Source organism: Convolutriloba macropyga, chromosome 14 (assembly GCF_964194025.1).
Source record: "Convolutriloba macropyga chromosome 14, txConMacr16.3, whole genome shotgun sequence".
Lineage (NCBI taxonomy): Eukaryota > Metazoa > Xenacoelomorpha > Acoela > Convolutidae > Convolutriloba > Convolutriloba macropyga.
Window position 1 is genome coordinate 17,182,421 of NC_134481.1, and position 17,394 is coordinate 17,199,814.

The 17,394-nt window shown below is 36.2% G+C and overlaps 1 protein-coding gene across 2 annotated transcripts; it reads right to left on the reverse strand.

Annotated features, from left to right (window-relative positions):
- Positions 1-417: 417 nt before the first annotated feature.
- On the reverse strand, positions 418-11,036 carry LOC142352789 (rho GTPase-activating protein 32-like). 2 transcript variants are annotated; one of them, XM_075404898.1, is made up of 3 exons: positions 9,715-11,036; positions 1,139-2,042; positions 418-1,072 (listed from the first exon to the last, which is right to left on the reverse strand). In XM_075404898.1, the coding sequence occupies exons 1-3, from the start codon at positions 10,423-10,425 to the stop codon at positions 570-572; spliced, it is 2,118 nt and encodes a 705-aa protein (XP_075261013.1). In that variant the 5' UTR covers positions 10,426-11,036; the 3' UTR covers positions 418-569. The 2 variants fall into 2 exon arrangements, with proteins under 2 accessions (XP_075261013.1, XP_075261012.1); XM_075404897.1 differs by having other exon boundaries at positions 418-2,042.
- Between the last annotated feature and the right edge of the window lie 6,358 nt (positions 11,037-17,394).

Consider the following 17,394-nt stretch of genomic DNA (forward strand, 5'->3'; position numbering starts at 1 on the left):
TATTTTGATCATCTTTTTTCACGGTTGTCGAAAATTTGAATTTTTGTCCAATTCATAGCTTCCTCACTGTTTCCTATTTATTTGAATTTCAATATTGCAATGTTATGTTTAATTGTGTCATTTGTTCCATTTTCAATATGTCAGTTTTGTGAAGAACATATTTAATTTCAAACTGAAATCTAAAAGTTTCTGTGATTCAAGACAATGAGTTTTGTTCAGTGTTATGTTACATTCCTAAAGTTTTCATTCATTAATAGTGACTGAGCTGAGCATAGAGCTCTTCAGTATAAAGCACCCGTTCTTAATCGAAATACATCACTGATTTTTTGCTCTGAATCGTGGTATTACTCGAGCTTTTCGGATCAATAAATGAGCTGTAATGTCTGTTCAAAACCTGAATCTTAACTTAAAACAGCGTAATGAGATCTAATTAATTATGGAAATGTGGTTACTAATATGAGAAGAGCATATATAATAAGAACATATTAAATAAACTTGAAACCTTGGGCATTTATTATGGGTGAAGTAAAAATATAGTTTGAAGAAATTTCTCATGTTTGAATAGTTTGTCAAAACTGTTGAGAATTTACTGTCAATCGCTGCTGCTTAGCAGTACCTTGCGCAATTTCGTCGCTTGTAGCCGAATTCCGCGCCGAAGAATTTGACTTTAACACGTGCTGTTTGGGACTCTCACTGGGCTCGACATCAACGCGTGTCGGGGTTGTCGCGAGAACTGTTTGGTCCGCTTTTATTATTGAAATCGGACAAATTTGAATCTGAGTCTTGAAATCGTAGCCAAAACTTCCAGTCGATCGCGTTTCGCTGACGTCACTGGCAAACGATTTCTTCGCAGCTGTCAGATTTTCTTTTTCGTCGCCGAGACTCAAGTCGGCTAATTGGTTTCGTAGTTTGTTTTCTTTCTCATCGGTTTCGTCGACCTCGTTAAGATTGCGATCGCGGGTTGGTTTTCTGAGCCGAAGTGAGCTTGACCGACGTCGGTTCAAACCTTTTCCTGAAGGTGAGCTAGTCCCAGTTTGGATCGAATCGACTGTCATTCTTCTACTCAATCCGTCTGAAAAAGAAACATCGTCATAATCAGTAGTCAAATCATAATCGGTATTACTTCTTATTAGCATACCGGGTCCTATATATTTGAGCTTGAACTGTCGCTTAGAATTGAGGAACTTCTCGATGTTCGGAATCGGTTTCTGGTATCCAAAAATCTGAGGCACCATTTTTATAAGGTCGGCGATAATATCACCATCTTGGCAAACGTTGGCTTTCATTAACGCTATGGCGTCTAAATCACCCGAGGGCATTAGGAACCCAGTTCCTGGTTGCCTCTTGACCAGATTTGATGTCCAAATTCTGGCCAAGTTCTCGGCATTCATATTTGTGATATGATCTTCCTTGGACAATTCGTATAAATGCGTCATCAACAGTTTCAATGTGTTCCAGTGATCTTGCGGCAAACATTGCAAGGCCTCAATATAAGCTTCTTTTCTATCATTCATTTGCGAAAAGTTGTTTCTGGCATTCTCACATTTCTCGAACACTTCGGTCAAAATAAGTGGATCTTTGAGATCTCGGAAGAAGCCTTTGAGGTATGACGCTACGCAATACTGATCATTTTTGATCTCTGCGTACGCTATCAACTCGTCGGCTGTTACGCGCACCTTGCCCCGAGAAAATAGCTGACGTAAAAGTTCGACATTAACAATACTGCCTGGTTTTCGATACACGCCACTTGTAATTCCGTACTTATTTATGAACTTGATACACACTTCGACAACCCAGGGTGTCCGTTCGAGTTCCTCGATGTAGAAATTGAGGGGTTTCGGGGGCGGAGGGTCTTTTAGAATCTTTTTCCTGCGTAGTTCCTCCTGGTTGGGTCGTTTCTCGAGGAGTTCCTTGAGGGTTACAATTTTCTTCCCGTGTTTCTTGCCGACTTCACTGAGTCTAGGTGCGAATGATTCTAATAGTTCTTTTTTGTCTCCCTCAGTTGCGATTAGTTTGATGCAATCGAAGGGAAAATAGCCCACCTAAACCAAATCAAAAATTATCTTCATATTTGAGTGAGAACTATTTATCGTTCTGCTTATCAGCACTTGGGTGTTGCTTCCCAAGTAGAGGCCCAAGGCCTAAACTACCTCGGATCAGGCCCAACTCTGGCCCAACTCGGGCATTCCCCGAATTTTAAAAATGAACAGCAAATTTAGCGCCCTTTTGTCTGAACAGAGGTCTGGAAAAGGTCTGATATGGTCTGATCAGTGACCATTTTACTATAAAATGTATAATTATCATAGTAGTCTTCTTTTAAGATGAAAAAGTAGATGTGATTGGGACTTCCGAATTTGCCAGAAAGGTTTCTTTTACTTTTGAATTAAAGTGAGGGTGATAACGGCTCACTTCAATTCTCAAGTATTCCATAATTTTAAACCAAATAATTATTTCAACATGGCTAAATTTTGCATACTTTTTGCTATAACTCGTGACATAACTAAACATGTCAAGAAATTTAAAGAGATTAAAAGTAAACGAGAAGTTCAAGAATAGATTCTGCGGCAAATAGCTCCAAATAGGATTGTCACTGTTTTTCACGGGTTAATCTTCAATTGGTCTGAATCATTATCTGGTGAGTTTTATTGATAATAGACCAAAAAAACAAGATCAATTAAATACTTAAGTACTAATCTGAAAGCTCTCATTATAATCCGTAATAATTTGATCCATTGTACTTTTTGCATTTATTTTTGTTAGTTTGCAAAAGTGTCTTCTTGTTTCTCGCTTTTTAAGTCCCGGGTCGAGGTGTCACCGCTAAAAATTGCTAAAAGATGTAAGATTTAAGGTGAATTTGAGTAAAAGTGTAAGATTTGCGTTCAATGCGATGAATGCGGTGAAAAAAAACTTTGAGCGGTGAAAAATATTTTTTCAGCGCTTAAGCGGTGAAAGAAAAATTTTCACCGCTACAAGCAGGATCCGGTGAAAAAAAAATTTTTACCACTACCAGCAGAATGTGGTGAAAAAAAATTTTTCACCGCTACCAGCAGAATGCGGTGAAAAAAATTTTCACCGCTACCAGCAGAATGCGGTGAAAAAAAAACTTCTCTTTTTCACCGCAGAATGCGGTGAAAAAAAAAGTTGTTGACGCGCATGAGGTAGAGGTTCGAACCCTTCTACGGCCGTTTTTTTTTGTAAGAATTCCGGTGAATGCTGTGAAAAAAAATTTTTCGCCGCAAATTTCAACGCAATTCTTACAAAAATCCACCGCTTTCAGCGCATTCAACGATAAAAGATGCGGGCGCTTTGCAGTGAAAAAAGTTGTTTTTCACCGCTTTTCACCGCTAATCTTACATTATTTTCTGACAAAACCTCGACCCGGGGTGAGCAACCGAGTACGTAATATAGATTTTTGAAGTCGGTTAAATTTCACCAAAAAATATTTCAAGCACATTTTTTGCAGCTTATTTTTTCCGGTACCGGCAGACGCTCGTATTGAATCTATTATTATTGTTTATTGACCCTAGTTAAATTACCAATTCAATAAACTTGCTCAATTCATAAGTAAAATTCCGATAAAATGTTTTACAAAAAAATCGAGATTTCATTGCATATGGTACCTTTTTGTTTTACTTGCTCCAGTCACATATTTCCGCTTAAATAATTCTCTAACTGGCTAATTCTCTACTGGAGCAAAGAAAACAAATAGGTACCATACAATGCAATGAAATCTAGTTGTTTTTGTGAACCATATTTTCGGAATTATACAAAAAAAATAATTTTACAGACTTTAAATTTAGGCGCGCTCAATTAAAAGATACAATTGCTTGGTACTGCATTTTAACTGTTTCTTAAGGAAAAGAGCTAGTTTTCTACTTGATGATCCAATTGATTACTCTTGGTAAATGAAGTTTTTGTTAAATTTGCATGAACTGTGAAACAATAGAATATTAATTTCTCTTAAAAATCTAATTTCAATTTGAAGCGGAACGTAACAAACATTTGAAAACCCTTTTTGAAAAAACAATTAAGTGATTTTGCCTAAAACGTAGAATTTTTTGTTTGTATTTAGAGATGATTATTAATAAATAGTTTGGTTGTTGTCAAAAAAGTTTTTAATTAAAAAAACTACTGTACCACTGGTCTCCTCAATTTCGATTTAAACAGATAAAGAGGTGGGCTCCATTTAACCATTATTCAAAACAGAACACATAGAATAAAGTTGGTCCAGTCATTGCAGCTATTATATAAGATATCCTGATCCCGCAAACGCAAGGAACAAAATCAAAAGTTTGTTTCAACAATAATTTGCTTAAAAATTTTGATATCCGCTAATTAAAATATTCTCTGGCTCTGCATTACAGAAATGAACGGTTTTTTCTAGCAAAGCCTATCTTTGTTTTCAATTTTATTTTTTTAACCTTTTGTGAAATTAATGAACTCTAAAGTATGGGCTTTAATTCTATTTATAGATTGTCTGCGCTGAATTATCAGATCAACCAACTTGCTCAATTCATAAACGTAGCAATTCATTTTTAGCTCATTGTTGTTTCATTAGAATGAAAACTTGAATAACAATCTTCAACACAGGAAAACTTTAACAAAACTTTTGTATTGTTGTAGCAATTGAGTATTATTTATGATTGTGTTAGACTAAAATTACCAACCCATTTTTGAGACAGGATTCTATGACAAGCAACTTCAAACTGATTTTGATCGCCTTCTGTAACAAAATGCAAACGCATACATAGAGGTTATTTTTTATTAGGACACTCTACGAAATCAGTGATTCCTATAACATGGGATTTCTCTATAGTTCAAGAAGACATCCGGACCAAATGAAAAGTCCAAATCGGTACTAGGCAGGTCTAAGTGCAAATCTAATATCAGTGCTGACTCAGAGCTGTGATCAAGTCATTTTTTACACTTGTCAGTCTTGTTCATGTCTTGGTCAACAAAACTTACAAATTTAAATCCAACTCCTGATCAAGACTTGGCAAGTCTAAGTCATTAATATGGGCTCCTCTTAACCCACGGGGAGCTAGTTGACAGTTTTGAATTTTTGTGGGATGTTTTCAAAGGAGCCTGGGAAAGCGAGTAAAAATTAACCCCGAAATTTGGGCACTTCTTTCAACATTCAAAAGTTTCAATTGAATTCTTTTTTAAAGATGTGTTATAGTTGCAAACAACTTGCAAGTGTTCCCGAAGTCTTGGTAATGACTTGTCACAGATGTAAAACTTGTGCTAAGACTTGCCCCGTACTGAAAACGACGTAAGACGTGCATTTAGACTTGCCTAGTACAGATTTCAACTTGGGAGATCGGTACGGGTAGCTAAAAGAATTGGGCAGCCGAAGCTCACCATTTCTGCGAAACGAGAAAAAAAAGTACCAAGCAACTTGTACGGAACACCTTACGACGTCGAAAAACGGAGAAGCAGTTGCTACGTGAAAAATTGACAATGGATCTTGCGTTTTACAATGATGTTTTGGGAGTTTTGACGTCCAACCCCATTAGACAAAAACTTTTCAGTGTTGCTTTCTGTTTCTAGATAAAATTGTTGATAAAGTAGCCCTGAAATTACACAAGGATGTGGTTGTTTTTCAAAAGAAAAGTAGCTGAGAAAACATTCAGTGGATTTTCAGCTGTTTTAATTTTAGTAGAGGCCATTTAAAATCAATAGAATGTACAAAATTGTGATAAAGGCAATGCCAGAACAAAATGTTAGAATTGATCATACTTCTGACACTTTTAGGGTATTGTTCGACATGTGTCACTTTCCTTTGTATGAGTGCCTCTCATATCGACAATGGACTAGCTGTATAGCATTTCCTAGCAAATTTGTAGTGTGTTTTGAAGCTCAAACTAACTGGCTAACAATTTTTTAAAAAATTCAGCGAAAGTAATAGTTCTGTTCAAGTATCCGCAGTTCCGAAATAATTTCAGCACTTTTTTTCCATCCAACTAATCCTAAAATATGTCAGCACTCTTTTTGGAGAGTCCTAAGAGCTTTGAAGAAAAGTTGAACTACAACAACCCTTAAAATTGTAATATCTGATTTTTTTCCGGCGCAAAATTTTCTACTTCCCACTGTCTGCTCTCTTTAGGAAACCGTTCTCCAACTTGATTGAAGAGTGATGATCTCAACCAAATGACGTAGATTTCAAAACCAAGCTTTAGAAATCAACCGTGTATCTAAACAGAGTTTAGCTGAAGACACAAAATCCTGTTTCAGCACAAAACTTTTTCATTACGCACTATTCGCACAAAAACTCATAGGAACTTTAAAACTCAAACGTGAAATTCAAACGCAAGAATGGATCCGACAGCTTTCAAATATGTCTGCCAAAAGTGTCTGAAGCCCTTTTCATGTTGGGAATAGTACAAAAAGCATAATTTTTATTACCTCTAAGATTCTCCATGAATAATGAGTTAGTTCTGGAGGGGACAATGTGAAGTAAATTCTCGCTTATATCTGTTTCTGAACGATCTGCATGAACGCCCAGGTGGTGTATTCCTTTAAATTAGGTACACGCATTTGTGTTAGCAACATCTCTAGGCACCAAAAAGTGAAAATTCAAAGTCTGGTATTAGATTAAAAACGGTCTTGTTCACGAAAAGGATCCTGTCACCAAGTCAGTGGACCGTGCGGTACCATCGCTAATCTAATGTACAATAAAAACGGAAACAAGTTGCTGGTAGCGCCTTCGGAAGCCATTGCCGATTATTGAAACAAGTCCTGAAATCACCAGTTTTCATGGTTTCATCAGATAGCGTTTTCCATTTGAAATGACGATTTAACGCATGAAACAAAACAAGAACTGAGACTACCTAAAATATTCAATTGTTTTAAACGCTTCTAATTTGTTGGCATCGGCACAAACAAGCCTCAATAACAGGTTGTTTTTAAAATATGTTCACTTAAATAAAGAGTGGTTGTGATTTCATTGTCTATGAGCCGGTCCGTGGTTGCGATTTCGCAGCCAAAAAGAGTTTCCACTTTAATACTTTCGGTCCCAGTTTCCATGTAATTATCGGTCTGATCATACTGAGAAGACGCAGCAACATTCATTTCCCTGTACTAGCAACTTTAGTGCTTTTGTCAGAGCATATCATCAATGGCATTAGATGACAATCAGTTGAACATTCCATAACCGTAGTGCATAATTTCTGATCCATTGAGCTAGCAACCTTGACATGAACTATTGGCCATGAGAAAACTTATTGCGAAATAACATCTGTTTAGAAGACTGATAAATTTTCCTGTAACATGGACGGGACTAATTGAGATCATTAATCGTAATTGGCGGGGTTGTCATGATAAGACATTTGGTCGCAAGATTAGCCAACATCGGATGTATTGGCCTCGCGTTTAGTTTTCGGCAAAAAACTGAAATGTATTGAAAGTGACTCCAGTACAGAACACTTCTCTTCGAAAAGCGCGCAAACACAATCACCATACTTCTGATGATTTATAAGATTCTTCCTCACAAAAAGTACTTTTATTAATTTTTTTGTTAATTTTTGTAGTCGCACAAGTTCACTTTGGAACGAATCTGCAGCTGTAATTCCTGCTGCGCTAAACTCTTGTGTATAAACCGTTTTTCGTGGCATAAGCAGTATGCGGAGTGGCTCAGAAGTACATAAGGGTTACACATAGCCATTCGAAAAAGATCGCAACCATTAAATATTTGTCTCTGAAATGAAATGCTAACAAAACCGCTTGAAGATCAAGTTCTCATATAGAACATTTTCATCATAGCTACTTGATTGCTTCCGATGACAAAAATGAGTTCGGTTGACTGACCGTCGGTGGTGCATAAATCAAAAAGCTCGGGATACACAACTGAGCTTAACACTTTCTGTAAACTGTCAACAAAAGATTGAAAATCCAAGTGCCAAAAAACAACAAAAAGCTTCAAAATTATTCTGCTTTTCAGTAATTCTGAGGAAAAACAGAGGAAAAATCTCCAAGAGGAAAAACAGTCAATCATCTTGACAGGTAGTGTGTCATCCCAGTTCTGATAAGGAGCACGTCAGATCTCTGAGTGGTAGTCAAGTTGTCTTGCTAAAAGGAGTGTCAGGCCAGTTATGATCACAGTTGAAATAGGGAAACAGACTATTATTTTACACACTTTGAGATATCACACGTTGTTTTGCGATTGATAACCAAGTTTCCCCGTTTACATGATACAACATCGAACTTCAAACATCATATTTTGAATCCTCCTCGGAAGCAATTAATTTATCACCATTATTTACCGTGTTTCAGCGATTTGTCCCCATACTCTTCATGGAACTCAGGCATAATGCTGATTATATTAGTTGTGCTCGAACAACAACCGTTTGATCAAATCCCGCGGCCATTGAGATCTGTTTTTGATGACTCCGTAGAGTCTGAGTGGTCATCTGTTTCAACAGTTTTGTAGACTGGCCGCGCAAAGTCCGGAAAATGTGACTAGGTCAATTTAATTTTTCGCAGCATAGCATAGTTGTCATAAGCTGGGGAAATCTTTCCATCGAATTATTGCCTGGTATAATAATGAAACGTTTATTAAGGATTGTTCCCACAACAAAAAAAAACCGCAAAACCGTCTGATATTATAGCAAGATACCTACTTTCAAGAAAATACCCTCAATGTTTTCCGAAACAGCGAATGGATACTCAAAAACTTTTCAGGGTCTGCTTTAATCTCCGCAACATGTGTGGACCAGTGGCCAACACGTTTTTTTCAAAAAGTATACGTTGAAACGCTGAAGCACCATTCGAAACCCTCCTCACTTTTCCCATCCGTTCAAGTTTAAAGCCGGGAAGTGAGGTTGATGTCATTCTTCCAAAGCATTTCCCCTTAGTCCGATCTGTTTATTTGATAAAGTACCCTTTTTCGAGATCGTCTTGAAGTATCTGTTGGTCACTTTTGCTTAATCGGGATCCTGACTTCACCAACTTGAATTAAATCTTTGCAGAAAATAATTTTTCATAATCGCACCACTTAATGCCAACAAAAACGTTAAACGAGCAGCGACGAGTGAGTATTTTGAGTTGGTTTCATCGTACACAACCGGGCGGATGGTGTGTTAAGCTTCTTGGCGATATCTTTCTTGCATGGCGTCAGTATCGATAATGTCGGAGCACACTAGTTAGTTTTCATTTACATAAAGGTGTAGATCAAACGAAGAAAACGTGATTCTGAACATTCTTGGATTATGGCAAACTATTCAAGAAACTGATTAGAACTTTCTTCAGTGCCTCATGTCGACCTGACTCAAATTTTGACTTCTCTGTTGAACAAATATTTTCCTATAGTGAGAAACCATTCAATTTTCTCCGTTTTCATTTGACAAATTCGTTTCCTAAGAGTTAATGTCAAACTTTTTTGAAACCTCCGTTTCCTAGATTGCAGTATATGAGTTTTGTTCTCCTTACAGGCGGTTTAAATGTTAAATTAGTTCATGCCTCGCGGGCAATGAATATGCCTCAGGAACCTGTGGAATTTCATAAGAAACTATCACATAACTAAATATGAGACCAAATTATCCTCATAAGTATGATAAAACATGCTTGAAGTAGTAAATACTAATTTGTAATCGGATTACTGGGTTTTTAGGGCATTTGGTATGATGGCGTAGGTATAACTTTCCATGTGTAAATCTTCAACTCCAGTGATACCTCGAAAAAGGATGCAATCTTGCAAAAAAAATCCAAGCTACCTACGTTAAATTTGTTCTTGCCATACCACCACCCCGATTCGGATGGCTTGCAAATCTTGAGCACCGTAATTGGGTCTCCAGGCTTCATTGACAGTTCGTCCTGACACTGGGCGACGTATTCCTTCACACACTGACCAGTGTATGCCCCGGGTTGATTGATTTCATCCTGGATAACCGTAATCTGCCTTCCCATGTTATCCAAACAAAACCAGTTGAGAACCTCGTTACATTTCATAAAATCTCTTGGGTAATCTGTAATCATTTGTTGAAGTCTAGATATGTAAACGGCGAATTCGTCTCGAATTGATATGTATGAAACACTGTCGTCAGAATTAGGGTTTGGGAGATTTTGTAAATTTGCAAGTTGGGAGAATTCACGTTTTAGAAGAACCCCCTCGCAATCAGGGATGTTATCAGGACAGGTGTGCAAATGGCTATCAAGTTCTGTAAAGTCGTCATAATTTCTCAACAAGGTAAAACACGGGGCTTGCTCATCCGGGTTGCTCAGCAACGGGAAAACGCGGATTCTGAAATTGAAGATTTTTCTGTCGTAAATAACTTTGGTCACCGGCTGGTGTGATTTGTCAAGCTCAATTTTGACAGGACTCAAATCAACCCTGTCGTAAACGTGGTGGCCGTGCACCATCGTGATTTCGCCCAGATTTGATTTCCGCCCGCCGTCTTTCTTGTTATGTTTCTTACTGTTGCCCGTCATGGCTTGGGACTGTAACTAGGGTTTCCTGACAATAATACTTCCTAAAATACCTTTCTCAAAATGTAAACAACGTAAAGAAACAAACAAAAGCTTTTCCCAGGCGAAAAGTGAGAGTAAACGCAAATTCAAGCCGAGAGAAATTAAATTGAAGTTACAAATAAATACTAAGTTTTGACATGAAATGAGACTTTAATGTTGGGTGGTTGCAATTTGGATAATTCGGTTCAATCAGGTTCCTTTCTTTACAGAAAAGGCTTGAAAGAGCTATATATTTGACGTTCTCTTGTTCGTTGTCAGCTATCATTCAAATGTTTGAATTCTGTTTGATGCAACTTTTGAGCGAAAGAATAAGTATTTAAACTTGGGTGGTTTCGCTCTTGTTAAGCGGGTTCAAACCAATTGTCGTACTAAATTGGTAACTATATTTGCTGAGTTATGACAAAAGAAAAGGCTATGTTTAGAGTGAGTATTACGTCGTTATAACTGAAGAAATAACCAATTCTAAGTTATGACTGTGCGTTGATGGCTGTTTCTTTAAACTCAAACATTCAAACAATCACTGCAGCTGTTCGTGGCCAGCTTTTGTGTTGAGCGAATTCGTATTAGCATATGTGTAAAGTTCGTCAGTGTCTTGTATATATCTTTACGTTGTACCTTTCTCTACCAACTTGTAATAACTTTTTAAAACTTCTGACATTTTGTATTAAAGTTCAAAACATAAGTTGTGTACACGCGAATGAGTTATAAAGGCCCCGTTCGTACGACTGGTCGTGAAACACAAACAAAAAACGCAAAAAACGATAAAAGCCATATTTTAAATAAGAAAATACGCTTTATTATGATAAAGAAAAAAAAATATTTTCAATTACAAAATCGATCAGTGATTTTGCAAAAAGCGGTCTTGAGCTGAGAAAAGATAACAGCGATTTGCAAGTGATCATAACCAAAACTTCGGACAGTTAGTTGCCGATTTTTGACATTTTTTCGCTTGACGTTACAAGCTAGATCAAGTGCATAAAATTTTGCAGCAGGAATCTATGGTCAATTAAGGAGACCCGGAGACTCGGCAATGTGTTTTAAAAAAACAGCTTTCAAAAAAGTTCAATCTCCCTCGGAAATGCAAGAAATAAAATTTAAAAAGAACAAACAAATCAACATAGCTGGCAGGTTGCAAGAAAATTGGGGCCATAACCTGACACCCATGTAATCTCAAAATACAAATAAAGAAGAGTCTGGATTTGATTCAATCGCATTTACAGTGAAAATATCCACAAGGGACCTTCCATTAGTTTAAGATATCATCAATTGAACTCCAATTGACTCTCCAATTAAAGTAAAAAAAAATAAATTTGAGATATTGAAATTCATTTTGAGAGTCAAATCAGTCAAAAAAGACCAAATTGTTCTCACAGGAAAGAACAAGCGCTGATTTTGAATGTGAATGATTTTGAAATCAGTTAAAAAATAACAGTTATACAAAAAGAGAAAAAAAATAACAAAAGAATTCTAATTGTATACTCTTTTAAAATTCGGGGATTCAATACTAAATTTAACCATCAAATTTGAACAAAGCGTACAGCTAAAGACTTTAAAAATCTCGCTTGAAATATAGGGGAACAACCGAAGTAGGCGAAGACAGTAAAAACTGTAAAAGAACATATTAAGAAAATAAAAAATAAAATAATTTGTTTCTGTGTAATCGCAGCGGAACAGCATTAGGCCACAGCGGCCTGTTCTCAGCTGCCCCTTTTCTTATCATTCCCCACTTCAGACTGTTCTTTTCATGAGCATCATTACTCTTTTTTTGGTGACGATGGCCACTTTTTTGCCTCTGAAACTTTCACGTGGTACCATCATTGCAGCCAACATTGGTCAGGTTATGGTCAACCTGAAGCTATGGTTAAGTAAGAGCGCATCCTTACACAGACAGCTTCACGGAGAGAGAAAGAGTTTCAAGATTCGGTTAAAGCCGCTGGCGCTTGTTTCCGCACAAGCAGTATTTTAGACCTATATACACGAACAGAGGAGACCTGTTTCATTATCAGAAAGATAGGCGTGAGTATATGAACTTAAAAAAGGAAAAGTTCACTGCTGAAATGTATAATTATTCTGACACTCAAGTAATGTAAACCATTTTTTTTGACAAAATCTGTTCTAACACTAGTTGACAAGCTCGGAAAAATCTAATTGGGATACAACAGGCATTTTGTGAGGAGCACGATTAAATAATGTTAAAAACAGCGTGATTGTCTACATTCTTTGTCATTCCTTTGCACCGCTGAAAACTAACCATTAACTCATTCCCAAATTAAAGTAATTTAATTGGCCCCTTAGAGAATAAAAAATCGTCGTAAAAAATCGACAAAATTGTTGGCCAGAACTTGCAAAAATTGCGACCATCGCTATGAGTTTTATGTAATTTGTCATTACCAAACCGTACATCTCAAAAACAGACATTACAAATCTGTTTGCATAAAAAGTCCTTGAACTTTATTCAATTTTAAGTTAGATGCTATTCAACTAAGACCGCAAAAACCAAAGCAGCAAAAGTATATAAGAAAAAAATGCACATTTTTGAGCTCAAAGAGTGTCGGAAATCATATTTTTACTTTAGTTTTTGGCCTCTCCAGCAACTTCAGCGCACTAAGATCTTAACAGACTTTTGATGTTAAATTTTGAACTAAAATGAAACTTAATGCTGAATGGGCATTGTCTGTTTGTAGCCTCTGGAATCTCAAAATCATTGAAAAATTTTTTAAGAAAATTCTCGTGCAAAAGGACGCGCACCATACAATACAAACTCCTTGTGTTAGAAAAAATTTAAAAGAAGGTCTAAAAAGCTCTGTTCAGCTATCCCTGTCTGAGATTCTAGTAAATTAGTAACTCAAGTAATTAATACAAGTTTTAAAAATATAAAAAATTTGAGGTAAATATTTAAAAATCCATAGAAAGATAGATTGCGTAAGTATAAACGAAACAAAGAATATGTAAGTATAAAAAAAACAAGGAGGCCGAATTTCGTGAAAAATATTTCAGTCTCAATATCAGCAAGACAACTGATACAATAGTTTTCTTGAGCTTCTATTCAATTTATGGAAAAAAACTTTGAAATCCTTTTTCCAAAAACTTTGTTCTTCTTTTCGGTTTTGGATAGTGGAAGTTTTACTAAAATATTTGAGTTTTGCAAAGTTAATGATAATTAATAAAAATTTAACAGCCGCAAACAGTTGAAATAGCAAATACGTTTTCAGTACTATAGACTTTTTGATTGAATTTTATGAATTTCTGAAAAAACTTTGTATTTTTTAGCCTGGTTACTAAATCTGCGTTGAATTTGTAGAATGCTTCACATTACCGAATTCGTTGAATCGGTTTCATAAAAACAACTTTTTAAAAAGTATACATAATATAATACATAATGCTGATAAAATAAACATACAAAGCGTGAAAAGTTCAAAAATGTAAGAAAATCAAAAATTTTTCAGAAATTCATTTTGAGCATCAATTTGACTTAAAGAAACGATAAAGTTGAAAGGAAAATGTCAACAATTGATTCAGTTTTTCTAGAGGTTTTCTAGCATATCATTTTGGCATCTCTCCGCATAAAATATCGGTCGGCCATAACCGGCTGAACAATAGAACAGTAGAGCTGGTTTCAAGTTCCTAGTCTCCCTTTCATTTTTACTGAACTAACGTAGACAACCCAACCCATGTATGAAGTTCTACAAGGTGATTTGCGCTCATGGAATCGAGAAAAATTACTTGAACATATTTATGACGTCTGCTTTAGATGCCTATTCTTGGATTTTGTCTGAAAAGCATTTAATCTACAAGCGGTTGTTGTAATTTTCCTAACAGCGTTTGAACTCCTCCAGCAGAATTGCATTTTTGACCCTCGGAAGCGCCGGCTACATATATGGCATAAACTATACGCTCTTCCCGGGCCGAGGTGTCAACGCTAAAAAACGCAAAATTATGTAAGATTGGCGTTGGATGCGTTGAATTTATGTAAGATCTACGCTTGAGTGTAGATCTTACATAAATTCAACGCATTCAACGCCAATCTTACATAATTTTGCGTTGAATTTTGGCGTAGATCTTACATATTTAGCGTTGAATTTTAGCGTAGATCTTACATATTTAGCGTTGAATTTAGCGTAAATCTTACATAAATTCAACGCAATCAAGGCCAATCTTACATATTTTGCGTTGAATTTTGGCGTTGATCTTACATAATTAGCGTTGAATTTTAGCGTAGATCTTACATATTTAGCGTTGAATTTAGCGTAGATCATACATAAATTCAACGCATTCAACGCTAATCTTACATAATTTTGCGTTCAAATTTGGCGTAGATCTTACATATTTAGCGTTGAATATTAGCATAGATCTTACATAATTAGCGTTGAATTTTAGCGTAGATCTTACATATTTAGCGTTGAATTTAGCGTAGAACTTACATAAATTCAACGCATTCAACGCCAATCTTATATATTTTGCGTTGAAATTTGGCGTAGATCTTAAATATTTAGCGTTGAATTGTAGCGTAGATCTTACATATTTAGCGTTGAATTTAGCGTAGATTTTACATAAATTCAACGCTTTCAACACCAATCTTACATATTTCGCGTTGAAATTTGGTGTAGATCTTACATATTTAACGTTGAATTTTAGCGTAGATCTTACATATTTAGCGTTGAATTTAGCGTAGATCTTACATAAATTCAACGCATTCAACGCCAGTCTTACATAATTTTGCGTTGAATTTTGGCGTAGATCTTACATATTTAGCGTTGATTTTTGGCGTAGATCTTACAAATTTAATGTTGAACTTTTTGAATACCATTTCAGACCACTTTATGAATTCAAAAGTTTTTCAAGTTTGTTTTCAAAAATTCAATTTTTTCACTGTTTCGAACCCGATACTTCACAGGTGAGAAAAGCGAAGTCAGCAAAATAAAACACTTTTTAGTGCTCTTTTATAGTGCAAAATTTTTTCCCAGTACTCCTCACATGATAAATGCGTTGAATACGTTGAAATTATGTAAGATCTCGGCTAAAGTCAACGAAAAATATGTAAGATCTAGGCTAAATTCAACGAAATATATGCAAGTTTTACGCTAAATTCAATGGAAAATATGTAAGGTCTACGCTAAATTCAACACAAAATATGTAAGATCTACGCTGAATTCTACTCAAAATATGTAAGATCTACGCTTTATAAGGATTGAGGCTCTTAAGGAAACCAAGGTACGGTGGCGCATTGGTAGAAGAGGCGATAAGTAAACAGGAGGTCAGTGGTTCGAGTCCCATACCCAGAGTTTTACGCGTTTATTTTTTGTAAGATCAACGCTAAATTCAACGCAAAAATATGTAAGATCTACGCTAAATTCAACGCTAAATATGTAAGATCTACGCTAAATTCAACGCTAAATATGTAAGATCAGCGGCAACTAGCGTTGACAAGTTGGAAATTTCACCGCCATTTCTTACATAATTTTGCGCTGAATGCGTTGAATTTTTGTATTTAAATTCAACGCATTCAACGCAAAATTATGTAAGAAAATGTGAATTTTCCGACTTGTCAACGCTAGTTGCCGCTGATCTTACATAATTTCGGCCAAATTCCTCGGCCCGGGTTTCATGAGATTCATTGTTACACAATTGCATCGTGATGATTTTTGTAAGTAGATGCTATGAAGCACATGGGTAATGCTCGGAATCTAACATCCTCCCGCGTGTTTTTCATTCACCTTTGGAAATCTTAATAACTGGTTCAGTTCATTGGCGTTGTCTTGGGAAAAATGTGTGATAGGAGGTTATCACTTAACTTGGCTTTTCAAACATGTTACTAATGTAACCATGCTTTCAGCTCGAGCTAATTTTTCAAACCACTTCGCAGCGCAAAAGTCGGGGTCCTCTTGTCGATTCATGACTACCTTTGTATTTGTGTGATTCACAAATTTGAGACACAGATGACGTATGAGGAAGCTCTATCTATTTCTATGAAAAGAGGATGTCTGTGAGGTTTGCCTGAAGTTCGCCTAAAAACTAGTTCCTTGAAAACGGTCCGTTAAAAGGGACAAAGCAGTTCAAATGCTATGATTTGTTTTTATAGAGCAGCCGCGGATACTTTGGTAAGCAGGATATTGTTTATCGTTTCATTTTCCAAAGACGGACTATCTATTTTATCTATTGAAGATTTGACCTTAGACAAAAAATCCTTTAGGTGAAACACATTTCTTGACAACTTTAAACAAAAATGGAACACCGATCAAAAAACTTTAACGGAGCTTTTCAATATGCAAATGATTGTAAACGTTTCCTATGAGGCCAACATTTATGCAAGAAAATGTTTTAGACAACACAACCATTTGATCTTTGAACACTTTTGGGCATTGAAAGTTATTCAGTTAAATTGTGGTTTGATATTTCCTTGCAATTTGGCCCGTTAGATTATTTTAATTAATATGTTCCTCTTCCTTAAAAATTGTGCTTGGAAAAGAAACCGAGGGGGGGTTGTAGCACATATTAACACCAAATCCTACGTGTATTTAAAAATCAAACTAAGTTCATTATAATGACCATTTTAGTTTCGTTCATGGTCTGTGCAGCATTTCACAGGTTGAATTCAGCTCTAGTTCTGTTGGAATGAAGTAGCCATCATTTCCCCTACAGCTTTCGACCAATTAGCTGACAGAACTAAACGCAAACTAACATTATCACAGTAAATTTGAGCACGACATGGTGCAGTTATCAACTAACGCCAATAAGAGCACATTTCGAGAAGGAGATCCATGCTAGAAAAAACGTACTCCGGACAACCCACCTTGGTGCAAGGAATGCAATGAAAAGCACAGTCTTCTGGTGAGTAAATTGGTTTCTGTTCTTCTTCTTCGGAAGTCACATCGTCAGTAGTAAGAACCTGCTTCACATAATTAACAACGGCAGAATTTGGAATCTCAAGAA

Coding starts and splice junctions, on each gene's coding strand:
- LOC142352789 (XM_075404897.1), bottom strand. CDS start 10,425: ATGACGGGCAACAGTAAGAAACATAACAAGAAAGACGGCGGGCGGAAA. Junction 2,043..9,714: donor ATGGCAAGAACAAATTTAAC/GTAGGTAGCTTG, acceptor GATTTGGTTTAG/GTGGGCTATTTTCCCTTCGA.